General features: G+C 38.0%; 1 protein-coding gene across 1 annotated transcript; it reads left to right on the forward strand.

Annotated features, from left to right (window-relative positions):
* Positions 1-4,055: 4,055 nt before the first annotated feature.
* On the forward strand, positions 4,056-7,976 carry LOC110778591 (lysine histidine transporter-like 8). Its single transcript, XM_021983135.2, has 4 exons — positions 4,056-4,612; positions 6,223-6,784; positions 6,868-6,999; positions 7,315-7,976. The coding sequence occupies exons 1-4, from the start codon at positions 4,212-4,214 to the stop codon at positions 7,798-7,800; spliced, it is 1,581 nt and encodes a 526-aa protein (XP_021838827.1). The 5' UTR covers positions 4,056-4,211; the 3' UTR covers positions 7,801-7,976.
* Positions 7,977-27,729: the final 19,753 nt, after the last annotated feature.

A 27,729-nucleotide genomic window follows, 5' to 3' on the forward strand; every position in this document is an offset into this window, starting at 1 on the left:
TATTTAGGAACGGAGGAAGTATTTGGATCGGATGATTCGGACCCTGTTGGAGGTCCGTCAGATCGGATCGGATTTAGACCTCCTGTAACGATAAATGGATTGGAGTTGGATTTCGGAGTTTTAGATTCGAAGTCGGATCCAACTCTGGGGTCAGGATAGTAAATGGAACGGATTTGGAGTTTACTGCATCCGAGCTGAGTCCAATCCATTGCCATTCCTACTCGTTAGCTATTGAAGTCTAGAATCCAACCCAATTAGAATCTCTGCATGGATTTGTAGAACTTGATTTATATATTATCAAAGAGTGGACAATAGTCATTTTTCTACTACTTTTAGAAAACCTTGCTAGTAAAGAAATAGGTACCTAAAAATATACTTTAGCTTAATCCAATCTATAGCTTCCAAATACCAATTTGTAGTATTACTTACTAAAAAGTAGATCTTAAACTTGCACTCTATTATACTATTTTGTAATATTATTTACTACAAAATAACTAATTTAAGCTCTGCTATGCAATAACATGTTTTAACACCCCCAATAATTCCTGCTTTAATAAAACTATTTTTTTTGAATAAATAAGGAGAATAACTAAAGTATTACCGTCACCATATATGTTGCTTGTATCAAAATTTTATAGCGGAACTAACTATACTAACTAACTTTGAAAAGTCAATATTTAATTAAAGTCCTACAACTTGGAAACATCAACGCGCAAAAAAAATTGCAAACTGAAATATTCAAAACCATTTAAATAATCCAGCCATTAAAATAAATCCAACTTAGGAAAGTATTAAATAAAAACTCAACACTCCAATCCAAAGTTGTGTGCCAACCTACAATGCGTTTATTTCTCACTTGATTTTTTTTCTATCTCTTTACTCATATACCTATTGTATCAACCTATTTTCACAATACCAAGATATTATTTCGTAATAAATGAAGTTTGCTATATGAGTCGAATAAAAAACAAAGTAACTGAGGGAGTACGAAGAAGATGACCAGAGGTTGATAATTATAATTAGGTGACCTTTGATGTAACATACTAACATGTGTTACAAACTTTTCTATAAGACGATTTTACAGAAAAGACCGCCTTGATGGAATCAAACATGCCACGTAATTGCTGACATTAGCCCATATATACTTTTTCATTATTTTTCATTTCACATTTTCAATCCTCAAAATCTAATTCTCTCTCCTCCCTCAGAAATCTGGATCTAGCTCTCTCTCCTCCCTCAAATTCTCTACCGAACCTTCGTCGCCGCCGCCAGTCGATCTTCGTCGCCGCCGCTCTCATCCTCGTCGTTGTCGTCGCAAGAATAGAAGTGAGGAATGGAGATGAAGGAGGAGCACCGTGGGGATGGGGTAAGCAAGGAGCTGAGGCGGCGATTCATCTCGCAATAGCGGCGACCCGCCGCTGTGGTCTCGGCTTCGGCCTCGGCGTCATCGGCTGTGGATGTGACGAGATGAGAAGCGGGGAGTAGAGCGGTGAATGAATGAGAAGAAGGAGAAGTCGATAACGGTGGTAACGAAGGCCTTCTCTCGCCACCAAGGTCGTCTGCCTCGGCCACCGGATTCCGCCTTCAAAACAAGTTAGATTTTCTACAATCTGTAGATTTTCATTTTATTTATATTAAATTATTATGTTCTTATGGTGGAGTTTTTGGATTTTGATTTGTGATGTAATTAGGTCAACTCTTGCGATTTTGTTTTTGATTCGATTAGGTTTTTGTTTCTTTTCGATTGAATTGATTAGGTTTTAGTTGTCAATCCTTTAGGTTTCTGGTGTCGAATTAGATTGGATTGATTAGATTAACTTTTTTTCAGTTTATGTGGATGTAATTGATTTGTTCTTGTTTCCGGCAGGAGGAAGAGGCTTTGCGTTGGTGGTGGTCTGGTTGATGGTTGTGCAGTGTTGGTGTTGCGGTGTGATATCGATTATTGTGATAGAATCGCTGCAGACTGAGGATTTGTAGCTGGAAGCACTGTGACCGTTGTTGATGTTGGTCTATGCTGGTGTTTTGGCTTCGTTTTAGTTTTTGTTAAGAATTGTAATGTTTTAGTTACACTTTTTTTGTATTTAGTTAAGAATAATTATGTTTTATTTTAGTTATAATTCTGAAATAATGGTCTTCTTAGTGGAATTGCTGGACTGATTTTCTATGTTTTAGTTATGAATTTTTAAGTTTTGTCACGATTATTTTGGTTTTAGTCAAGGTTTTTTGAGTTTTAGTTACGTATTTTTGAGTTTCCATTCAAGACTTTAGTTATGATTTTCTGAGTTTTAGTTATGATTTTACCAGTTTATGTTACGATTTTCTTGGTTTTAGTTAAATTTTTTTGAGTTTTAGATATGTATTTTTGAGTTTCAGATAACGAATTTCAGAGTTTTAGTTAAGATACAAAATTTTAAGCATTGAAAATAATTAGTTAAGCAATTGAATCAATTAGTTAAAAATGAAACTAATAAGTTAAGCTTTAGAACGAATTTGTTAAGCAATGTAATAAATTAGTTAAGTAATGTAACATATTAGTTAAACCATGCAACCAATTAGTGAAGCACTGAAACCAATTAGTGAAGCACTGAAACCAATTAGTGAAGCACTGGATTTAATTAAGTTAACCACTAGAACTAATTAGTTAAGTTTGAGATTCAATTAGTTAAGCAACGAAACTAATTAGTTATGCAACGAAACCAATTAGTTAAGCAATGAACCAATTCGTTAAGCACTTAAACCAATTAGTTAAGCAATAAAATCAATTAGTTAAGCATTGCAACTAATTAGTTAAGATTTTATGAGTTTTAGTTAATAATAAGTTTGTTTAAAATTAATAACTATTCGACTCATAAGTTTAACTATTTGTTTTTATACCTTAACTATTTTGTTATTCAATTAGTAATGATTTTAATACTTTTAGTTATGTTTTACACTAGTTTAGTTAGTATCCAAAAAAATTGAAAAATTTAAATTCGAAAAAAAAAAATTAACCCCGAAATCCAATTAGTTAAGCCTAAAATCCAATTAGTTAAGCTTGAAGTCCAATTAGTTAAGCCTGAAATCCAATTAGTTAAGCCTGAAAAAAATAATTCAAGACGTCAGCACATGCGCCAACATGGCTGCCAACAGGGCTGCCAGCAAGACTGCCAACAAGGCGGTTTTTCCTGTGAGGCGGTCTCACACAAAAGTTTCTCTTTCTCATATGTCATGTCAGCTTTTCACTAAAATTAAATTAATTTAATTTTGTTAAGACTTTTTAAAACTCATCCAAATTTAGTTCTTCACTCCTCAAACTCATTTAAAATATCACAAATAATATAATATCTTAATTTTATTTATTTATTTAACTCACATAGTGAGTCTTAAATTAAGTCTTAGTTTTTCAAAACTCAATTTAAGACTTTATTAAAATTAACCCACTTCAATGCTAAAAATATATACTTTCCCCGTCTTTTAATACTCGCAACGTTTGTTAGTTTCACGCATACCAATGCACAACTTTGATCATTTATATCTTAAATTCTCTTTATGCAAAAATTATAAAAAGTTGATATTTTGAAAATACACATTGAGACGAATCTAACAAGATCCCACATGACTATGTTTTATCTTATATAAAAAACACTACGAGTAGTCAAAGTAGATTATATGAATAGTGGCAAAAGTCCAAACGTTGCGAGTATTAAAAGACGGAGGAAGTATATGTTTGATCTTAATATTAATACTAAGTGAGTCATGTGCCACCAACATAGAGTTGGCTCAAGTGGTAAGCAGTTTGATGTCGCTTAAGGGAGGTCTCGGGTTCGAGCCTCGCCGTATGCAGAAATTCTTGTTGGGAGACTCACCCACCATAAGCAAGGTGTGCGACTCGGTTCGAATCCGGATGTAATCAGAGCTAAACTCCGATAAACCGGGTGTGCTATGCGTAAAAAAAAAAAGAGTCATGTGGCATTTCAGCAAAATCTAAGTTTTAAGACTTGGTGCTGATATTGCTATGAAACTGGTCACTCACAGACACAATTACACTTGCATCGAATGCCTTTTTTCTCCTTTCTCGTACACCCCGCTTTTTCATTGTTTCCCACTACTCACACTCTCTCTCTCTCTCTCTCTCTCCTCTACACTCTTACCACTCCTCTCATTAGAAATTCATAAAAACTACACTCCACTGCTACTTGAACACAAGAAAACAAACAAACAAACAAGCAATAATGGAAGAAAGACTAGAAAGCGAGCTAATCTCAATCCCAGCTACACCACGAGCAACCTCAACACCGGAGATACTAACACCCACCGGACAACGGTCTCCACGGCCAGCTATAACGGGTATTGGGGCGGCGAAGGAGTCAAAGTCCGCAGCGTGGACACCAACGTCGTTTATTTCTCCAAGATTCTTAAGCCCCATTGGAACTCCTATGAAAAGAGTTTTGATTAATATGAAAAGTTATTTAGAAGATGTTGGTCATTTAACTAAGCTTAACCCACAAGATGCTTGGCTTCCTATTACTGAGTCTAGAAATGGTAATGCTCATTACGCTGCGTTTCATAATCTTAATGCTGGTGTTGGCTTTCAAGCTCTTGTTCTTCCTGTTGCCTTCTCTTTTCTTGGATGGTAATTTCTTCTCCTCCCTTTTCTTATATTTTATTCCGATCCTTAAATGCTTTTTTATTCTTTCTAGCTCCATCTTTTTCTTTATCCGGATTTATATTAGCTCTTCTATCAAATGGTTTTAACATTGTTTTGGCTTATCACCTAACAAATTTTATTATATGGGAAAATGCCATAAAAGGGATTTCTGATTTTCTCAAGGACCACATTTACTACTTAACGGTGCAAGAGGCCAAGAGACCATTTTTTTGGGTCAAATCTCTATCATGTGATTTCTTGGTTGTACAACGATGTACTCCCTCGAGGGTTTCTAAACCTCAAGTGGCTTGTGTCCATATATACAACCATTTTGAGTACCAATACATAATATGTCATTACAAAGATGCAAAATTGGTTAGAAGTACCACTAATATAAGTCATATTGTGTTATTGTTATTTACATAATTTGTATTGGTACTAACATATTTTGTATTGGTACTCCAGATTCTGTATTGGTACTCACTTGTGTCCATATAGACACAAGTCACTTGTGACAAAAACTTCCTCGTACTCACTCCTGAATTAGTCGTGTGTGATATTTTGAGATGTTCGGAAAATAGTTCAATTTTTATAAAAACGTAACCATTTCGCTTTGGCTAAGTTTAACTTTATTTGAAACATATGACTATATGAGCAAGGAATTATCCCAGTTGCTAACAAGCTTCTTTGATGGGGTATAATAAGCATGCTTAATTAATCTAATTAAAGTGGATGAAAAGTGGGTCTGTTCTTTTTGCTTTTTGGATGATGTTTATCTTTAGCTTTATTTATAGTAGAAGAAGAAGATGATTAGCTTAACAAAATGATTAAGTTATACCACACCTACCTTTTTCTTTCTGCATATCTCCCATGATTTTTGACTTGCTGTTACCAATTACCGGGACCAGTAATGATTTTGTTCCAGTGTTGCCATTTTGAAAGAGGGGACCATTTTGTTGCTAACATTTCTCTATTTCTGGTCAAATTTTAGATGTTTTGTTTACCAGATTATGATATTCTTCTGTTTAGTGATAATAATGATGGGCTTTCAATGTGTTTGCATATTTGTCTGACATCTTAAGAGCTTTTTTAGCTTTTTATACGCTCCCCCTTTTCAATGGGTTTGATGGAGTATTTAGCATGGATTTTCTAGACATCATTAGCTCCGAACATTTAAAATATCTTATTTGCACCCAAGAATAAAATGATGGCTCTTTTAAGCATTTGGAAGTTGTTGTTTTTGTATAAAGTGGAGGTGTGTTTGTCCTTTGTCCTATGAAGCTGCATGAACATTATGGTTTCATATCAGTGTGTCTTTTTGAGGAGTTTGGATATCAGCTTCGGTTGGAACCTTTTGATGGACTGTCTACCCTTTTAGATCCCATTACTTGCATACACAGTTTTCTCAAAAGATTAAACTGAACCCGGTTGTTTACATGTGCTTTATAACATTTTTACAATAATCTTTTGGTGGGAAATATAACATTGCAGTAAATTTGATGTGAGTAGGTTTATCTGTTATATATATTTGAAAAGCAAGACATATTTTGGTATTATAGATTATAGGCTGAATGGTTCATCTGAATGTGTTGCAGGGGTTGGGGTATATTTTCATTGACCATAGCCTACTTTTGGCAACTTTACACACTTTGGATATTAGTTCAGCTACACGAAGCTGTGCCTGGGAAAAGATACAACAGATACGTTGAACTGGCGGAAGCTGCATTTGGTAAAAAGTTAGGTGTATGGCTTGCATTGTTTCCAACAGTATATTTATCTGCTGGAACTGCAACTGCTCTAATACTTGTTGGAGGAGAGACTATGAAACTATTTTTCCAGATAGTTTGTGGACCACTTTGCTCGTCAAATCCTCTTACCACTGTTGAATGGTACCTGGTTTTCACTTCATTGTGCATTGTTCTATCTCAACTTCCAAATCTTAATTCCATAGCAGGACTATCTCTTGTTGGAGCAGTGACTGCTATTATTTACTCTACCATGGTTTGGGTGCTTTCTGTGAGTCAACCGAGACCACAACAAATATCTTATGAGCCCATTGCACTTCCATCTGCAACAGCTACTATGTTCTCAGTTCTAAATGCTCTTGGAATCATAGCCTTCGCATTCAGGGGACACAATTTAGTCTTGGAGATCCAGGTACGGGAGTGTTACAAAGTAATTTTGATGTTTTATTTTTGCTACATTTGAAAGTTGAAACTTGGCTGTGTATGTTGTTCCAGGCTACAATGCCATCAACTTTTAAGCATCCGGCTCATGTACCAATGTGGAAGGGAGCTAAAGTTGCATACTTTTTCATCGCCATGTGCCTGTTTCCCATTGCAATTGGAGGATATTGGGCTTACGGGAGCCTTGTAAGTCAACATTATTCTTATCTAGTGACTTTGTGTCCCTTTATGAGAGGAAGTAAAACCCAAGTCTGTTATGTTTTTGTAAAAACATAACAGACTTGGAACATAACAGCAAAAAACATCAATCAAATGGTACATGTTTTAATCGGAATGGTACTCTGCTTTTTATGAAATAATACTTTTTTTAATGAAATAGTACATGTTTTTATCGAAATGGTACTCTGTGTCTGCTCACACATCACAGCAGGCCGCCTCGCCAACCTCTAATTATGATGGTTATTCAAATGAAATAATGCATTTCGCATATCTCACTTGCAGATGCCTTCAGGGGGGATGCTGGGTGCTATATATGCATTCCATAGTCATGAAATTGCGAGAGGACTACTTGCAATGACTTTCCTTTTGGTGGTATTCAGCTGCTTGAGCAGTTTCCAGATATACTCAATGCCAGTATTTGACAGCTTCGAAGCCAGTTATACGAGCAGGACTAACAGGCCATGTTCAGTATGGATTAGGTCAAGTTTTAGAGTTTTTTATGGCTTTGTCAATCTCCTAATAGGTGTTGCATTCCCCTTCCTCTCAAGCCTTGCTGGTCTGTTAGGAGGTCTCACTCTCCCTGTCACATTTGCTTACCCTTGCTTCATGTGGGTACTCCTTAAGCAACCCCCAAAAGGCACTTTCAGTTGGTATTTTAACTGGATTCTAGGATGGATAGGGATTGCTTTCAGCCTTGCGTTTTCCATTGGTGGAATTTGGAGTATTGTTAATAGTGGTCTCAAGTTGAAATTCTTTAAGCCAAGTTAAATGCTTTAATAACTTGCAACTTACAAATGTTATCTTTTAATATCCCCGCTTTACAACCAAGACACAGATTATGCGTTTTGTTTCTTCATATATTGTGTCAAATGTAAATTCCGAGGATGCTTTTTATATTTTATTATTATGCTTTTCAATACTATTGGTTTTCTCACCTTGTGTAATTGTGTTTACCTATGCTCTTCCATTCATCTTCTCTGAGGGAGGCTACATCGCTGGTTACCAGCGGCTTTTTTGCCCATACTCAGGGGCAAAATCGTCTTTTTACTTAATTAGTTGAAAAGTCAAACAAAGTACTAAGTATCGGAAATAAATGACAGTATTCAATATAACAATGACAGTATTCAATACAAAAATGACAATATTTATACAAACAATGACATAGTATATGTAACACGTTTATCCAGTCATTTAAGTGGTCCCTTTACTATTTTTGTTTCATTTCGTTTTCTTCTTTTTAGATGATTATGACAGAGAGTATATGTAACACGTTTATCCAGTCATTTAAGTGGCCCCTTTACTATTTTTGTTTCATTTCGTTTTCTTCTTTTTGGATGATTATGACAAATTTTAATACAACAATGACAGTATATACACAATAATGACAGTATTTATTTAACCTTTGACAATATATAGCAAGTTCGCAACATTTTTACCATTTATTTAAGGGGTGGGCCATCATTGGAATTTATTTTCTTTTCACTTTTTTTTTTGGTGGGTATGGGGCAGATACATCGCTGGTTACCAGCGATGTAGCCTCCCTCCATCTTCTTTTTCTACATTTTGCTCAATACTTTGCACAGTCCCCACCATTGAATTCCAAAACCTTTTTTTCTTGTATATATTATTTTTTATCTAATCTAATACGATGTATATTGTTTGTTTAATGACTGTATTAAAGGAAAAACGAATGCTCCCTTCAAAAAATAAAATAAAAGGAATGAATGAATGATGTAGAAAAGTAAATAACTCTAGATACACACAGTAATAAAATTTACGGTAAAAATTCGCAAATTTGATGGTGCAGGCGTGTGCACCGTGCTCTTGGTGCACTGGTATCAAAACGACAACCATTAAATACAAAACGCGCGTTTTTTACTAAATCTGGAGAAGAAAAGAACATCTTTGTTCAACAAAAGAACAAACGAACTTTTTTTGTTAAAAAAAAAGAACAAGGAATGCTCTGTTCTATTCAGCTCTGTTTTATTATGTTATTTTATTTTCGCTCCTTTTTGCGATTATATATTCCTGTATTTTTTATAATTTTGAAACCATAATTTGTGAAAGAGGAGAGAGAAACTGTGATAAACTGTAAATTTGATTTTAGAGAGAGAAAGTAATTGAAAATTCTTAGATATTGGTTGATTTTTCTACTTCAATATCAAATTTTATTGATCCTTCTTCTTCAAATTTGAATTCCTCAGCTGATAATCAGATTTGTGAAGGTAATTTTACTATTTTCTAATAACGAATTACATGTTTTGATGATTTTAATTTCGCAGCTATCGTATTTTTTATTATTTTGATTATTTGGTCATTTTGATTTCTCAATTACTTTGATTAATGTATTTAGATTATATATTTTGATGATTTTGATGATTATGGTTTCGCAATTACTTCGTAATTATTTGGCAGTTCTTTTGGTACTGTTTTGAAATTCTTTATAGCGTGTTCGTTTCTCTATCTTAATATGTTCGTTTAGGTTTTATTGTTTTTCTTTTATGTATTGGTAATGTTCTTTGTGTCTTTTATTATTATTCATGCAGATTCTTAATGTTCTTTTCTTTTACTTTTGTTGTTCTTTCTCATATGTTGCTTTTTTCCCCTGTAGTTTTCTATTTTTATTAATTTTTGAGTTTTTTTATTCTTTTATTTTTAATGGTTTATGTTCTTTTTAGGTTTTTTGACGTTTTTTTTATTTTTCAAGTATTATTATCAATATTTGATTATCTTGTTCTGTTTATCCTGCATTTAATGTATTTAGAGTATCATGTCCCTCGTGGGCGTGACGTCGTCAGATCAAGTGTAGTTTGATTTCCTGTGAGTTTACACCCAATCGACTAGTAATATAGGAGTCGCCATTCAGTTTTTAACGACAATGAGAAAAACTGACAAAACCCGGTTATCGTGACATAAAGGGAGTGCAATTATGTTCGACCACGACGGCCATAGGTTCCCTTGTGATCCCTGGTGTGGGGATCGCTCAACGTACACCCGTAGGGCAGAGATTGAGAGTTCGGGGGACTGTAACTACCGAGAGGAGTGCTCATCGATAACTCCAGAGGCAGGTTATCCTTACTAGCTCAGCATAAATAATTGAAGGGACATGCGTTAAACTATTAAACTATTCTGATTGATTTTAGCAATATGCAACACATAATACTAAATCGATCGTGATTATCTTATTTAGATTGATTTAAGGTACCTAGCATGATAATTCAATTGTCCAGGGTATTATCTTATTAGGCGTGATAGATCAATCAAGTTAATAGTTTGACAATTTTATAAAAGGGTGATGAAAGCGATTAAATCATATGAGGGACACATTACAACGCACCCTTGAGAGGTGCGTTACGGTTCTCAGAAAACTAACCACTTGCCTTTGCTATTTCTCCTTTTATTTAACGAATCTCGGGTTTCCAAGCAATGTTTCAGTATTTAGGCTTAATTCATCAGCTACAAGGGACAGGATGCGTTCTGTTCGACTTTTGGGTCGATTGCGACAGAACGCCGGATCAATTTCGCAGCGTGAGGCTAGGCTTAAAGCTAGAGTCAATACTCAGGTTATGGAATTGTGTGTTGTGTGTTCCCTTCACGTCGGTTTTGAGGCTGTATTTATAGGGAAAGAGTTTGTGGAAAGATAGATTTTTAGAATACGAATCCAAAAAGAATCCGGAAATAAAACGGCCCCAGGCATTTTCAGCGCCCAGGGCTGGGTGCCAAAGATTTCGCGCCCAGGGCTGGGCGTTGAAAATGTGATATGTGCCGAGTTTTTGTCAGATTCGGACTCTTAGAATATGGAGCTTTTGAGATTTATCCGAGTCTTTTAGTGCGTATTAACTTTATGATGGAATGCGTCTGGGCCCGTTACGAACTCTAGGTTCGTTAGGAATTTAATTAATACGTAACTCTTATTTTCGAATTATATCAGGAATGCAAATTCTATCTCTTTTAGGATTTATGTTGGAGTGCAACACCTAATTCTGACAGATTTCTATCTTTTATGACTTTGCCACTTTTAACAACTACTTCTTACGGCAGTTACTATTCTTAGCAGGTTTCTATAAATAGCAGTTTTTGCTGAAATGAAAGGGTGATTGAGATTCGTTATTTTATAGGAGATGCGTTTCCAAGTGGAGATTTATGTTCTCATCATCGAACCTTCCCTTTCAGGAATGGGGACAAAAGTAGGTGTCTACAGTATGTATCGGAAAATATTATCGAAAATGGAAATATTGTCGGAATCGGAAATATTACCGGAAACGGAAATATTGTCAGAATCGAAAATATTATCGGAATCGGAAAATAATTCCGGAAACGGAAATAGTAAATATTTGTTCGAGACGGAAATTAATTCCGGAATCAGAAATGTTATAAATATTGTTCGTATCGGAAATGAATTCCGGAATCAGGAAATTAATCGAAAGCGCGTCGTACAAATTAGCATCGGACGAGCTTGCTAGACGAAGGCCCAGCACGAAGCCAGGCCTACGTCCAGCAAGCCAGCGCGCCACACGAACAACCAAGGCCACGCCAGGCCCAGCAGGCCGTGGCTGTGCGCACAGCTGCGAGCAGTGGGCTGCGAGCAATGCTGTTGCGCTCGCGTGGGCTTGTAGCTCGCGTGGGCCGAGCGGCCGTGTAGGCTGTGCGCGGGCATGGCCTGCATGCTTGCGGGTCATGCTCGTGTAGAGTTTGTGCTTCCATACGAAACCTAAAACGTATAGGATTCGTTTGATGATTAAATTCCTAATCCTAAAAGATAAATTAATTAAATAAGAGTTCTGCTAGGATTCTAATTTAATTAATTCGTATCCTAGTAGGATTCGATTGCTTATTCCATAGCCTATAAATATGAGATCAAGGCTCATAATTTATAACGAGTTTTGAAATATTCAAAGGTAAGAATTTGAGCAAAAATTCTGCCATACACTTGCCCATAATAGCCGAATAAATTTAGTACCTTAAGGGCGATTCTAGTTGGTCAATCTTAAGGCGGATCCGGACGTGCTGTGGACTTTCTACGGAGGGACGACACTTGGAGTCCTAAAGACTTGTTCTTGTTCGGTTCGGGCGCAACAAGGGTGTAACAGCCCTGATTTTAAGCAACTCTTAATATCATATTAAGAGTAATTACTGTCTTAAACATGTTATTAGAATTATTCTTAAACCTAACATGAGATTAAAATCTTTATATAATTTGTGAATAAATTTGAATTTTATTTATTCACTTATTTATTTATATCTATATTATAATAAAGATAGCCTTCAAATTGATTTTTTTTTCGAGTTTTAGCTCGAGATACATTTACGGAAAATTATTTGATTAAAAAGAATTTGGGTTTTTGATAATCAATTTCTAAACTAATTTATATATATATATATAAAAAAAAGAGAAAAAGATAAAAGAAAGGCAACCCACCTCCCTCATCTTTCTCTCTCCCCGTCATTTCTCCCTCTCTCCCCCTTAACCGTGCCCCTTTCCCCCTCCTCTTCACTCGGCTCTCTCTCTCCTCCTCACTCCACGACGACGCCCCACCTCACCGCGCCACTGCTCCGCCTCCCCTTTTTCGTCGGTCGCCGTGAAGCAATTGTTGTTGTTGAGGTTGTGTGTTGTTGTTGATCGGTTTTCCTTGCCCCGCTTCCCTTTCCTCCTTCGCGTCGCCGCCGCCGCCAACTGTGGCCATAGAAACCACAACCCATCTATGCTCCATCTTTAATTGGTAATTTATCCTATTTACTCTTATATTTGATTAAACTAAATTGAATTCATTTGAAACCCCCAAATTCATGAACTCTAACTTCTCTCTTTTGCATGGGGTGGTGCGGGCCCATCTTATGCCCAACGCGGGGGTTTGCCGGCTTCCATTACTGCTGTACTCGCCGGAGCTTCGCCGGAGTTCCGTGGCTCTGGAGGAGCTACTGCTCGATGTTGTTGGTTGTGCCTAATGTTGTCTCTTGCCTTCCTATTTCTCTAAGGGTATAACTCAAGCCTAATCTTTTCTTATCTACGCCAATTTAGCCCATTTCAATTATAATAGCCATATAAGATCGAATTACTGATATAGTTATTAGTTTAATAATATAGAAACGGTTTCAGGAATTAATCTCAATTTTTGCAAACAAGGAATTTGAAAGTATTAGTTGTTTCAATGAAAGTTTTTGAATAGCGGTGAAATTAAGATTTCCAATGTTATAATTTGATTGATTAATATTCATTAAGTATATAAATATAATTTTTGGATTTTATGTTTTCAATCACGAATTATGATTAGAAAATCCAATATGTTTTTCCTTAAAATAAAATATGTGCTATGTTAATTCTAAATTAAGTTCTTCAAAAATCAATTGAGATTTCAAAGAGAATTCATTAAGTTCTAGTTACATAAGAGTGAGTAGTTTATTTATTAACTTAAGTCGTTCTTGTTGAGGTAAATTGATGGAGAATGGTTAAGAAGATTTGAGTCATGAAGTTAAGCGAAGGATGATGATCGAATATGTAGCCTTGGGATTTATGAATGGTTAAGGAAGGTACACATCGTCCAACCAACTTCAATGTTTGAAAATATATCTTGAGTTTAAGTATTATGTATATATATGTATAGATTGAATGTTATTTTGAAATTGAATGTTATGTTGCGAATTAAATTGCGTCTTGCAAAACTGAATTGTGTTGCAAATTGATTTGTTCTTTGCAAATTGAATTTGATTGTAATTCTTTTAAGAATCATGTTTCTTTTAAACGAATGTTGTGTCAATGAGAACCCAAGTGAGAGATGGTTTGAGTTGAAGCATTGAGCGGTTTGAGAATTGAGTTCGTTGAATATCTTGAGGTCGAACTTTGGAATCGTGAGATATGTGAAAGAGTCAAAAGGTTAAGGGAGTTTCAATTAAGAGTTATTCATAAGTAAATACGTTAATGATCGAGTAAAGTTTCTCGCATAATGTAAGTAGTCCCACTTGAGTTTCTAAGGGGTTGAGGTCTTAGTGTTAAACTATTTAAGAGGTCCTAAAACAAGATTTAGTAGAACCAAAGACACCACTTTTAATTCTAAATTCTTGTTTTCAATAATGGTTTATGTTTCTTTCAAATGGGTCATACTTGTTTTTTTTTAATTTTCTTAAAAGACGCTTGTTTTTTTAATCAAGTGTTAATAATAAAAGAATTCTTTTAATGTAGTAAATGAGAATCTCTAAATTATCTTAAATATAACAAAAACTGAGTTTTCAATGATTCTTCAATGATTCGTTTCAAGGGTTTATAATCATTCCTAACAAGCCATATTTACTTTAGAATTTCCTAAAAAGTCACATGTTTTTCCTAAAACTATGAATTATGGAACTTAAACTAGCTTGAACAAAATTAAAGTGTTTAATGAACTTAAAAGTTGGAACTATTATACTAAAGTTGTTTTCAGCTTTGCTTTAAGTTCTTTAAATACCAATAGTTTTTAAATAAGTAAATCATTATCAAGTTTTTAAAAGCGTTTATTATATAGAATAACAATACACTTTAAAGTGAATAATCAAGTTTCATACTTTTGTAACCTAATGGTTTGAAATCTATCGTGAGGACATTTCAATGAATAATAAAAATTATGTTTGAGTAATTATGTTTATGTAAATGTTTATAAAACACATTTCAGACACACTAAGCTAGTTAAATAATGAATACGGATTCGAGGAAAGTATAGCCTATTGATAACCTTGGGATCTTAAATGAGTGTCACTCACTAGCAGTCAAATATTAATCAATGGTTTAGGAGTATAGCCAAGTATAAGGAGTGATTCTAAGTTAAAAGGGGAATAGTTGAGAAGAGTGTCCAAATTTTAATTAAATCATTACAGTTTGATTAAGAGTAAGAGAGAGGGTCAGCAAGTCTTGAGATTGATATTTAATTGGGTTGAGGATTTATTCTGAGAAATAAAGTGAGTTGAGATATGATGAGAGTGAAGCTAATACATGAGTATGGGAATGCGAATGATATTTTGAGAACGAAATTGCATAAATTGGTAATAAAATGCCTAAGTAGGGGAAAGTAGCCGTTTATGTGTTGCATAATGCTCACATGCATCGGTGATGAAAAACATTAAAGGCGAGTGCTACAATTGTAGACTCGTAGTCCGGCGGGATAGACCCGTTAAAGCGGCTTGGTCGTAAAGCGAGTGCTACAAAAGTAATCTCGTAAAGGCGGGATAGACCCGTAGTTCGGCGGGATAGACCCGTTAAAGCGGCTTGGCCGTAAAGCGAGTGCTACAAAAATAGACTCGTAGAGGCGGGATAGACCCATAATTAGGGACATGTCCTAGTTAAGTCTTGCAAGCATATGCTTATCAGGAGGGTGACGACCCCCACCAAATAGAGACAGTTGGTTGAATAACCCCTCTCTATTCGTGTTCACTTTCCCCAACAGTAAGCTATTATGTTGAGATTAAGTGTGTGTTTTCGCATTGAGTTATAAATTTCTTATGAATATCTATATCTACATTTGTATTGTGTTTTGAGAACTTTTTGAAAAGAACAATATCACCTTGGGCAATGTTTAACCAATAATTTTCCCATTGAGTTATGAACATACGTATATGCTGAGTTTCACCATGTGACACAAAAGATGGTTGGGAAATACTTGGTCGATGGTTTTGAATAATTTAAGAGCAAGGTTATGGTTTAAAAAGACTGAGAGTATGGTAAAAACTCGATGAATTAGGATTTGAGTCTAGTTATGTGATGTGATTGTGAATTTGGAAACTATCAGTGATGGTAAGTGTGAGGGGGTCGAAAAAGCACGAGGCTAATGCGTGACCTTGTCCCTCGTGGGTGTGACGTTTCTTTTTGTCAAATCAAGTGTAATTGGATTTCCTGTGAGTTTACACCCAATTGACTAATAATATAGGAGTCGCCATTCAGTTTTTAACGACAATGAGAAAAACTGACAAAACCCGGTTATCGTGACATAAAGGGAGTGCAATTATGTTTGACCACGACGGCCGTAGGTTCCCTTGTGATCCCTGGTGTGGGGATCTCTCAACATACACCCGCAAGGTAGAGATTGAGGGTTCGGGGGACTGTAACTACCGAGAGGAGTACTCGCTCTTCGATAACTCCAGAGGCAGGATATCCTTACTAGCTCAGCATAAATAATTGAAGGGACATGCGTTAACTATTAAACTAATCCGAGTTGATTTTAACAATATGCAACATATAATACTAGATCGAGCGCGATTATCTGATTTAGATTGTATTAAGGGACCTAGCATGATAATCCAATTTCCCAAAAATGTTATCTTTATTAGGCGTGATAGGACAATCAGATTTAATTAGTTTAACAGTTTATAAAAAGGGCGAGGAAAGCAATTAAACCATGGAAAAGGGACACATTACGACGCACCCTTGAGAGGTGCGTCACGGTTCTCAGAAAACTAACCACTTTGACTTTGCTATTTCTCCTTTTATTTAACGAATCCCAAATTACGGGACAGGATACATTCTGTTCGATTTTTGGATCGATTGCGACAGAACGCGTGATCAATTTCGCAGCGTGAGGCTTAGGCTTAGGGGTTTAGAGTCAATACTCAGAATAATAATTGTGTGTTCTGTCCTTTTCACGTCGAACTTGGGGCTATATTTATAGAAAAGAGTTCGTGGAAAGATAGAATTATAGGACTCTAATCCATGAAGAATTAGGAAAGAACACGTCCCAGGTATTTTCAGCGCCCAGGGCTGGGCGTCAAAGATTTCGGCGCCCAGCACTGGGCGTTGAAAATAGGATCCAGGCAATTTCAGCGCCCAGGCTGGGCGTTGGAATTGATGTTTGGGTCGTTTCTTTGTCAGATTCGGACTCTTAGAATCCGGAGTGTATGAGACTTAATCGAGTCTTTTAGTGCGTATTAATTTTATGACGGAATGCATCTGGGCCCATTACGAACTCTAGGCTCGTTAGGATTTTAATCAATACGTAACTCTTATTTTTGAAGCGTATTAGGAATAGAATTCTCTCGCAGTTTCTATCTCATTTAGGATTTATGTTGGAGTGCAACACCTAATTCTGACAGGTTTCTATCTTTTATGACTTGCCACTTTTAACAACTACCCATTACGGAAGTTACTATTTTTAGCAGGTTTCCATAAATAGCAGGTTTCTATAAATAGCAGGTTTCAGGTGAAATGAAAAGGGGAATTGAGATTCGTTATTTTATAGGAGATGCGTTGTCAAGTGGAGATTTATGTTCTCATCATCGAACCTTCCCTTTCGGGAATGGGGACAAAAGTAGGTGTCTACAGTTAGCCCCCACTTTGACTGAGTCTTGGAGTAAGACGATGGTCAAAGTATTAGACGGAGTGCGTCACACAAGTCATGGTGACCTGTTTTTGCGAGGGTCTCACGAGCCCTCGAGTGATAACATTTGACTTAAGGGTCATCACTTGAAGTGTCGACATATCTCTCACGTGTCATTGGGATTTGTCAACGGATAGTATAGAAACTCCCTCACTTTGTCATTGGAAGTATCTAAAGAAGCGTAGAAACTCCCTCACCTTGTCATTGGGAGTAGCTACAGATATTTTTCGAAATCAAAGCTATAAAGTGTAATTGGGCCTGGCCAAGCCCAATCACGAGGTAAAAATGTTTTTAAAGATTCTCATTTTCAGGGCTAGCTAAACGAGAAAACCTCCTTGTTTTTATGGGACGTAAAATGAAGGAAAATCCAGCACATCGTTCTTTTTTGGAAAAACGGAAAACCAATCCTTTAATTTTTGGAAAAAGGGAAAACCAATCACATCGTTCTTTTTTGGAAAAACGGAAAGCCAATCCTTTAATTTTTGGAAAAAGGGAAAACCAATCACATCGCTCTTTTTTGGAAAAAACGGGAAACCAATCCTTTAATTTTTGGAAAAAGGGAAAACCGATCCTTTAATTTTTGGAAAAAGGGAAAACCGATCCTTTAATTTTTGGAAAAAAGGGAAAACCGATCCTTTAATTTTTGGAAAAAGGGAAAACCGTTCCTTTAATTTTTGGAAAAAGGGAAAACCGATCCTTTAATTTTTGGAAAAAGGGAAAACCGATCACATCGTTCTTTTTTGGAAAAACGGAAAACCAATCCTTTAATTTTTGGAAAAAGGGAAAACCGATCCTTTAATTTTTGGAAAAAGGGAAAACCGATCCTTTAATTTTTGGAAAAAGGGAAAACCGATCCTTTAATTTTTGGAAAAAGGGAAAACCGATCCTTTAATTTTTGGAAAAAAGGGAAAACCGATCCTTTAATTGTTGGAAAAAGGGAAAACCGATCCTTTAATTTTTGGAAAAAGGGAAAACCGATCCTTTAATTTTTGGAAAAAGGGAAAACCAGAAAAAGTTATCGCTGCAGCGACTAAGGACCTGCGCGGTTAGTGGCGCGGACCCCGCCGGCTAAAGATGGCGAGCCTGTCCGCTAAGGGTGGACACCCCGTCCGATAGAAGTTGACGAATCTGTTTTGAAGTTTGTTTGGGTTTTTTTTTGAAAATAAGGACCTACGCGGTTTGTGACGTAGACCCCGCCGGCTAAAGATGGCGAGCCTGTTTTTTTGTTTTAAAGATTTTATTTTTCGAAAACTGAGGACCTGCGCGGCTAGTGACGCAGACCCCGCACGCTGAAGGTGGGCGAGCCCTGTCCGCTGAGGGTGGACGTCCCGGAATTCGTTTTTTTTCAATTTGGAACTCGCGTGATTCGTGACGCGATTTTTCCTGATTGAGGTAGGGAAGTCCCTATTTCTTTGTTCATTGTGATTTCTTTTTGAGAATTTCTTTTTATTCATTCTTGCAGGAGCGAATTCTTTCGAGGGATGCTCGGATTTAGTTGCAACCTGAATGTGGGTTGACAACGTGCTTAGACGGACCATTGTCTCGTGGTCATCATCTTTCAAGATTTTGAGCTAGTCTTTACGGCTCAATTTTGCCACTACCTGGGTCCTTGATTAGGGGACTATGTATAAGTATCAACGACGACCTTTGTCTTGAGGTCGTAATCTGGTTTTATCTTTCGAGATTATCCAAACACGGGATTTCGTACAACGTAGTCTGAAAATATTGTTTTAATTTTGCATACTCTCTTTTGAAATGTATATTTCCTTTCGAGCCCCCAAGTACTCGTGCTTGACGGTCATTTCTTGTTGAAGAGGTTCCTTAGGGATACACATTCTGTAATGTCCTTGATCGTGTTTGGGATTGTGCTCGTAAGTGCGAGCGATCTTTGTAGTGGTGTGCTACTCTTAACAAAGCCGCGAGGTGCGACTTTCAGTAAAGAAATCGGCAATTTTCAAGTCGAATGAATATGGCAGGGCCCTATAGAAGTCAGAGCTGTTTTTTTGGGTCTGGGATCATTTTCGGCGCCCATGCATGGGAGTTAAAGATTTCGGCGCCCAGCGCTGGGCGCTGAAAATAATTTATGGCGAGGTTTCTTGATGACACAGTTGGCCTCTTGTTCGTTCGTTTTCCTTTTTTTTTTTCTTTTGAACGCGTTCATAAATGTTCGATACTTAGAAAAGATGATATGTATGTGCGAACGAGCATTCATAGAATGGCCGCTGTGTGCGGTCCATTAATCAGTTTGTTTGAATCATTTTTTTTTTTGAGAAATGACTGATTTTGAATAGTTTGCTTAAAAGCTTGATAGGGTTCAGGCCCATTCACGAGGTGGGCTCAAACATCGTGCCCTTTCGATTGTTCAAACATTTGCTTCGAGATATTTTTTTATTTTTCTATGGTCGTTTCGTAGCTTGGAGCCCCCAAGTATGCATGTTGGGATGCTTCCTTTTGGCGTACGATTTTTTAGGTTCTTTCGAAAAAGACGCCTTGGGGTTCCGCTCGTGTAGGTGCGAGCTATCCCTTTCGTGGTAGGTAATATTTTTCTACCTTTAATCCTTAATGTAGAAGTCGTGTGACTTGCATTTTGAATTTGGGCGATAAGTAGTCTTTGCCTCTTTTACACATGCTCTTTGGTCGTGCTCGCATTAGTGCAATATGCCTTACTCTCTTTTTTTAGACTTGTACCGTGGGATGGTTGAACTTATGGTGCGGCTTAGGCTTGTGTGGCCTAACCGCATGTATTATAACATTTCTCCAGGTGTTGGGATATCATTATTTTTTGCATTGGAGTACTTCATCACGCCTCGTTCAGGTGCTCGAACAAGTGTAGCACTTTCTGCGTGGGCGTGCACGGTTTATTACTTCGTTCGATGCGAGGATTCATAGATGTTTCTTTCTTTTTATTTTCTTATATATCCTTGATTTTTCTTTCGCTTTTGCTTTGGTACGACTTAGATTGTGTAACGGGCGCTTGTAGGGCGAGCGTTATGTGCAGTAGTTTGATCGGAGTTTTGGTGACTCGCGATTTTTCAGTTACCTTTGTTAGTGGGGTGACTTTATATATTCTAAGTAGTGCTTAGAATTTGAGAGGGGTTGTAGCCATTCTAAGGTTCGTTTTACACGATTAAAGCTTAGGATTGTGCCCCTATGACGTGTGTATAGCATTAGCATCGAGAATTTGCGATAAAATCATCAATTCGAGCATTTTTAGAGTGTTTTTCTCAAGCCCCCAATTGTAGTTACGGGATTGGCTTGGTGCTATAATGTTTAGCATACGTTTTTATGCATTCATGGTGACATGGATCATGAATAGTTCAAATCAGACTCGTTTAGTGCGAGGTACGTTCGAGTAGTGACTTGCTACTTCTCTTGTAAATGTCGTATTGTGCGACATTGCCATGGTCAAGGTAGTCACATGTTGAAGTGCGCCTTGACCAAAAGCTAGGTGCCTTTCTTTACCCATAATCATATTTAGAAATCCTTTTTTTGACTCACTTGCAACATCGAGATAAACGCATACTTAGATTAAACCAACGACACTTTATTATGTTCGAAGAAGTCTTTGAAAATTATTTGAAATCCGAGTCCTACTATGTACAATCCGAGGCGTCCTAAGTAGGTTGACTTATAGAAGGGTTCGTATAGGATTACATGAGTGAATTGAAATACTGTTACGATTTTTGGAATGCTGTCTAAGGATTTGCTGGAAGCCAGGGTGCAGGCGTCAAGATTTTACTTGTGCCCGTGCGGCACGTGCTTTGGGCTTTTTAGGGCCATCTTTTTCGGAATTGCGGGAATATAAACCGTTTTCAAATTGACTTAGATTTACTTGGTGTATGTCTGTACAAAAGGTCAAGGTATACTTAGTTCTTTCCCTAGCTCTTTTATTTCAATTTTTAGCTCCCAGTTGCTATTATGTCTTCTCATTAATGATGCTTTCAGATTTCGATTTTAGATGCCCGTGTCATATGTCTGGGTAGGGTGAGCCTTGGTTAAGTGCCAAGTCCTATTGACAATGTCTGATTTTTTTCAAAGGGGATCCGCAAGCATTTGAATTACAATGAACGGGTGCCCTGATTCGAAGGAACGATGGGGCGACGCCGTAGAACAATCCTCTTTATTGCAAGCTTACTGCCTTTACTACTTGTTGGCGATTATGATGTGTCTAGTGGTGAAAGAAGGTCTTTAAGCGAACGACTATGTCTAGTGGTGAAAGAAGGTCTTTAAGTGAGTTAGTTTGCTTTAGGGAGGGTCAAGTCGAGTACTTTAGAGGTCATGCATGTTCGCGCTAGCCCCCATTCAATTGAGGCAAAGCGATCTTTTGAGTCTTGGCTAAGTGCCTAGGAGTGTGAGTGCTCCTTCTGGCAAGGGTACGTGCCCTTATTTATTTTTCGATGTGTGTTTTATTTTGGCATCTTGATGACTTGGATTCTTCCTTTGACTTAAATTTTTCTTTTGACTTGGATTGCAAGTAATTAAATTTCAATAAGGGACTCTATTTTTTATTCTTGTTATCCTATAGGCTTTAACATTTTTTGCAAATTGGTTGGACCGAATCATGGATTGCCTACGTATCCGCCTTAAATAGATTTAATTTGGAATCAGGTCTAGCGTAGTTCTTAGCCTAGAAAATGGTTTCTTAGAATGCCGATTTAAAACAAGTACGTTCTGAGGTGGAAACATATTATTTGAAACGGTGGAATAAGTGAAGTTTATTATTATTTTAATCTGCTGCCTTGCCATAAGCCAAAAATTTGTTTTATATTTTTTTGAGTACATGTATTTTTTTGGTGGTACGTATTTTTTTGGTGGTACGTATATCTGAATACGTGTTGTACCCCCCCAAGTGTTCGTTATTGTTCCGTGTATGTGCGGATAAAATGACGAGCACTTCTGGACAAATTTTTAGCAAGCAGAGAGATTTAGCGCCCAGGCTGGGGCGCTAAAGATTTCGGCGCCCAGCTCTGGGCGCTGAAAATGATTTATGGGCGGATCTTTTTTGGTGCGCTAAATGCTTCTTTTTTTTTCTTTTTAGACTAACTTTAGAGGCACTTTGCAAAGTTTCTTTTTTACTACTCACATTTTTTTTTTTTTTTTTTTATTTTTACATTGAGCGTAGAATGTACTCTTCATTTGTCTTTTGTTTATTTGTGACTCAAGACGGCTTGAAAGATGGGTTGAATGAGATAGGATAAGTTGTATAGGTATTAGTCGAGCATGAGGATTACATCAACCAAGGCCAATGAATAGCATGGGGACGGCTCAAGGGTATATCAAAAGGATGTATCCAAACAAGTTATATGGTCATTATGCTAATGGTGGTGTAAGAGCAGGTTTGGGCTTTGGAAATGATGGGCATAACGCACGTGTCAATGACAGTACGTGGTTTCCAGTTGATAACAAGTTCAACAACAAGAGTCGAGGTAATGGTTTCTTGGGTTATGGCAATGAGAACATGGATGGGTTAAATGAGCTGAACAGGGGCCCCAGAGCGAAGGCGTCTAAGAACCTAAGGATTGGAAAGGGTACACATCGTAGAATTTTATGATTTGGATTGGTTGACCCAATTCTTTTCCTTCGTTTACTTGGGTAAATTTCGCACTTTGGGAGGTACGGGCTAAGTATTTCGTGGCTCGCTCTTTTCGCTCTCCCTTTTCTCTTTCTTTTTAAGTATTTCATGGCTTGCTCTTTTCGCTCTCCCTTTTCTCTTTCTATTTTCTATTTTTGCTTGGGATTTCTCCCCAACATAAATCCTTCAAATTTTTTTATTTGGGTTAAAAGGTAGATGGTTGTGGTCTTTGAGTCACGAGGCAAGACTGAGTGAGCCTCGTTTGGTAGGCCTATAGTGGACCTTTAACTTTAGTAGGCCTAGGGTGGACCTTTAGCTTTAGTAGGCCTAGGGTGGACCTTTAAATGTGGTCTTACTTTGCAAGCGTATTTAGTCGTTTAAAATGTGCAAATAGCGTAGATTCAAAATGTTGTTTTACTTTATTGAAATTTAACGAAAGAATTACATCGAAAATAATTTTTGCTTCTTTTCAGATTCCAGTTTCTGGGATTTGTAGACACCTACTTTTGTCCCCATTCCCGAAAGGGAAAGGTTCGATGATGAAAGCATAAATCTCCACTTGACAACGCATCTCCTATAAAAGAAACGAATCTCAATTCCCCTTTTCATTTCACCCGAAACCTGCTATTTATGGAAACCTGCTAAAAATAGTAACTGCCGTAAAAGGTAGCTTCTCAAGTGGCAAATCATAAAGGATAGAAACCTGTCAGAATTAGGTGTTGCATTCCAACATAAATCCTAAATGAGATAGAAAAATGCGAGAATCCTATTCCTAATATGATTCGGGAATAAGAGTTACGTATTAATTAAAATCCTAACGAGCCTAGAGTTCGTAACGGGCCCAGACGCATTCTGTAGACACCTACTTTTGTCCCCATTCCCGCAAGGGAAAGGTTCGATGATGAAAGCATAAATCTCCACTTGACAACGCATCTCCTATAAAATAAACGAATCTCAATTCCCCTTTTCATTTCACCCGAAACTTGCTATTTATGGAAACCTGCTAAAAATAGTAACTGCCGTAAAAGGTAGCTTCTAAAAGTGGAAAATCATAAAAGATAGAAACCTGTCAGAATTAGGTGTTGCATTCCAACATAAATCCTAAATGAGATAGAAAACTGCGAGAATCCTATTCCTAATATGATTCGGAAATAAGAGTTACGTATTAATTAAAATCCTAACGAGCCTAGAGTTCGTAACGGGCCCAGACGCATTTCGTCATAAAATTGATACGCGCTAAAAGACTCGAATTAATCTCAAACTCTACGGATTTCAGGAATCCGAATCTGACTAAAGAAAACAGCCCAGACCCTATTTTCAACGCCTGGCTCTGGGCGCTGAAAATACCTGGGTACGTGTTTTTTCCAAATTCTTTATGGATTAGAACTCTGAAATTCTATCTTTCCACGAACTCTTCCCTATAAATAGACCCCTAAATTCGACGTGAAAGGAACACACAACAACACATAATTATACTCTGAGTATTGACTCCAACCCTCAGCCTAAGCCTCTCGCTGCGAAACTGTTCACGCCTTCTGTCGCAATCGATCCATAAATCGAACAGAACGTATCCTGTCCCATAATTGAGATTCGTTAAATAAAAAGGAAAAATAGCAAAGTCAAAGTGGTTAGTTTTCTGAGAACCGTGACGCACCTCTCAAGGGTGCGTCGTAATGTGTCCCTTTTCGATGATTTAACTTCTTTCCTCGCCCTTTTTATGAACTGTTAAACTAACCTAACCTGATCGTTCTATCACACCTAACAAATATAATACTTTTGGGAAATCGGATTATCATGCTAGGTCCCTTAATGCTATTTAAATCAGATAATCACGATCGAATTAGTATTATGTGTTGCATATTGCTAAAATCAATTCAGATTAGTTTAATTGTTAACGCATGTCCCTTCAATTATTTATGCTGAGCTAGTAAGGATATCCTGCCTCTGGAGTTATCGACGAGCGAAGTACTCCTCTCGGTAGTTACAGTCCCCCGAACCCTCAATCTCTACCTTGCGGGTGTATGTTGAGAGATCCCCACACCAGGGATCACAAGGGAACCTACGGCCGTCGTGGTCAAACATAATTGCACTCCCTTTATGTCACGATAACCGGGTTTTGTAAGTTTTTCTCATTGTCGTTAAAAACTGAATGGCGACTCCTATATTACTAGTCAATTGGGTGTAAACTCACTGGAAATCCAATTACACTTGATTGAATAAAAAGAATCGTCACACCCACGAGGGACGAGGTCACGCATTAGCCTCGTGCTTTTTCGACCCCCTCACAGTGGCGACTCCACTGGGGATAGTGAAGGAAATACTCGTGCTTGTAGGTAATCAAAATAGCCGAAGGGTGAAACGATCCTATCCCGCGTTTATTTCCCCATCAAGTTGGGACGACCTGAAAATCAGCATATTAATGTGAACGGGCAGAACCGCATAACGAATCTCGGCTCCCTCGGGAGTTGGGACTAAAGATACCTTTTTCGTCAATAGGGGGGTGCATACGCCGCGCATGTTTCCCACTCGGTACTTGTGCAGGTAGTACACCTATCCCGAACCCAATCCCTCGCTCATTAGGTCCCTCTCGCCTGCATGCCCCCTTGGCTTGCACTTGCGGGTTGGCCTCTTGGGCGAAATTCGTCTGTTGAAGACACTGCCTCGACCGGGGCATGTGTTGGATCTACGATAGAAGCGGTACCAAGCCAGGCGCAAATAAACTACCCATAGAAGCCTATCATAAACTACGTGGCATATTTAATTTTCAAATCCATGCTTGTAATGTAGTTATGTGTAGCGAAATATGTGATTGTGTGTGACAAACTATCCTAAAAAACCAACGACCTTAAAAATTGCCCAAACATTCATAGACTAATTTGCCAAAGAGTTATACCGAAACACGTGTTCCGCAAACCCGAATGATCGCCACAAAATAAACGACGCTCGGGATGGCCTATAACGAATCCCACAAACGCTGTTACGCATAAAGGACGTTATTAGGCAAGCACGCAAATCGAAGTCGCATAAACAGAAGACAGAAAACGAGAACCAGCCAGGGACGAATTTTCAACGCCCCTGGCTGGGCGCCAGAATTTCTCACGCCCCACGCTGGGCGGTGAAGTTACTGCTTGGCCTTCTGGTCAGGCGCAACAGCCTCGGTGCCCGCGCGAAATGGAAATTACGTAGCGCAAAAAAAAATGTTCATAAAAAGAATTGCTATGAGGGCATGAGAAAAGCACTCGATTTCAAAAGCGACTCGCAAAAAATTAATAACTCTTTGTGTCGTTGTTAGGCCTCCTACGACGACAATACCCGGCACCAAAACCGAACGTGCTAATAACTATGAATGTCACACGGGCAAGTGTTTCGAAAATCCAAAGAATGACCAAAATAAAAAAAAAAAAACCAAAAAGTGTACCGACAAAAGAAAGAGTGAAAAACCAATTTAGAGAGTCGAAGTTAGACTAAGTAATGCTTGAAACTTTGGGAACCTAAACTTTAGCTTATCTTATGCCTAGGACTGGTCCTGCCACTTGGTGCCGATCAGGGAATCAACGGTTAGTGCGTCTCGAAGATACATCGCCAACACCAGGTTTAGTAACTCCAAGCTCCGTCTGTCGTCCCTCATTTCAAGGATCTCCGCTTCCCCAACCTCGATTCGCACCTTCAAACATGTCCATCGAAGATTTGCGAGACCAGATGGTCCAAATGACCCAACTTATGGGCCAACTGAAAATGGAAAATGAAGCTTTAGCGGCTGCGCAAGCCAAAAATGACCTCGATAACGAGAAGAGGATTGAAAAAATGGTCCTACAGCAAACCATGGGGAGCAAATACTTCTCCCTCGATCCTGAACCTTTTCCTGGCAAATTACCAGAAAAGTTCAGTTCATCTGACTTACCAAAGTTCAAGGCCACGGACAACCCCCGTGATCATCTACTAAGCTTTGTGAATACCATGAACTTGAAGGGCGTGGACAAGTCCATGTACTTACCTGCCTTTCCTTTGTCCTTGGAACCTGTGCCGCTCAAATGGTACTATCACCAGGACCCTAAGCTCTTCCCCACTTGGGAAGACTTTGTCAATGTCTTCATCAAGCAATACTCGTCGAACATGGATTTCCAAGTCACCATGCGCGAGCTGGAAGTTCTCTTCCAAAAGAAAAATGAGGGTTTCACAACCTACTTTGCTAGATGGAGGGACCAAGCGGCCCAGCTAATCAATAGGCCTCCCGAAACAGAATTGGTCCAAAAATTCATTGACAACCTGGACCCGGCTTACAGACAACACCTTAGGTACCTGGGACTTGACACTTTCAAAAGAGTTTATGATGTGGGAATAAAGATCGAGGACGACCTCGCCAAAACCATACAGAGCAAACCCACATATAAGACCAACACCTATAATCGGGGTAACACATCCCAAGCCCAAGAAGTCCATGCTGTAGAAGAGACTCCCGCCCGAAGAAACCCTGCAAGATGGGTCCGAGACCGAAAGTTTGCCCCACTCGGGTCAACTTTGGTACAAGCCTTTGAAAGATTAACTAATCAAGGAAAGTTGAGACCTATAGGCCCCACCCGTGACCCTCCTGTCAAAAGCAAATATTGGGTCGAAGGTACTTACTGCAAATTCCATCAAGGAAATGGGCATGACACTGAAAACTGCTGGAATCTAAAACATACGATCCAGGACATGATAGAGGATGAAGTGATACCTCTCCCTAACGTTGGCAAACCCAACAACAACAAGAGCCCACTCGGCTCTTGTCATATCTCTCTCGACCAACCAGAG

Source organism: Spinacia oleracea, chromosome 5, assembly GCF_020520425.1.
Source record: "Spinacia oleracea cultivar Varoflay chromosome 5, BTI_SOV_V1, whole genome shotgun sequence".
NCBI classification, from domain to species: Eukaryota; Viridiplantae; Streptophyta; class Magnoliopsida; order Caryophyllales; family Amaranthaceae; genus Spinacia; species Spinacia oleracea.

Coding starts and splice junctions, on each gene's coding strand:
- LOC110778591 (XM_021983135.2), top strand. CDS start 4,212: ATGGAAGAAAGACTAGAAAGCGAGCTAATCTCAATCCCAGCTACACCA. Junction 6,785..6,867: donor ATTTAGTCTTGGAGATCCAG/GTACGGGAGTGT, acceptor ATGTTGTTCCAG/GCTACAATGCCATCAACTTT. Junction 7,000..7,314: donor ATTGGGCTTACGGGAGCCTT/GTAAGTCAACAT, acceptor TCTCACTTGCAG/ATGCCTTCAGGGGGGATGCT.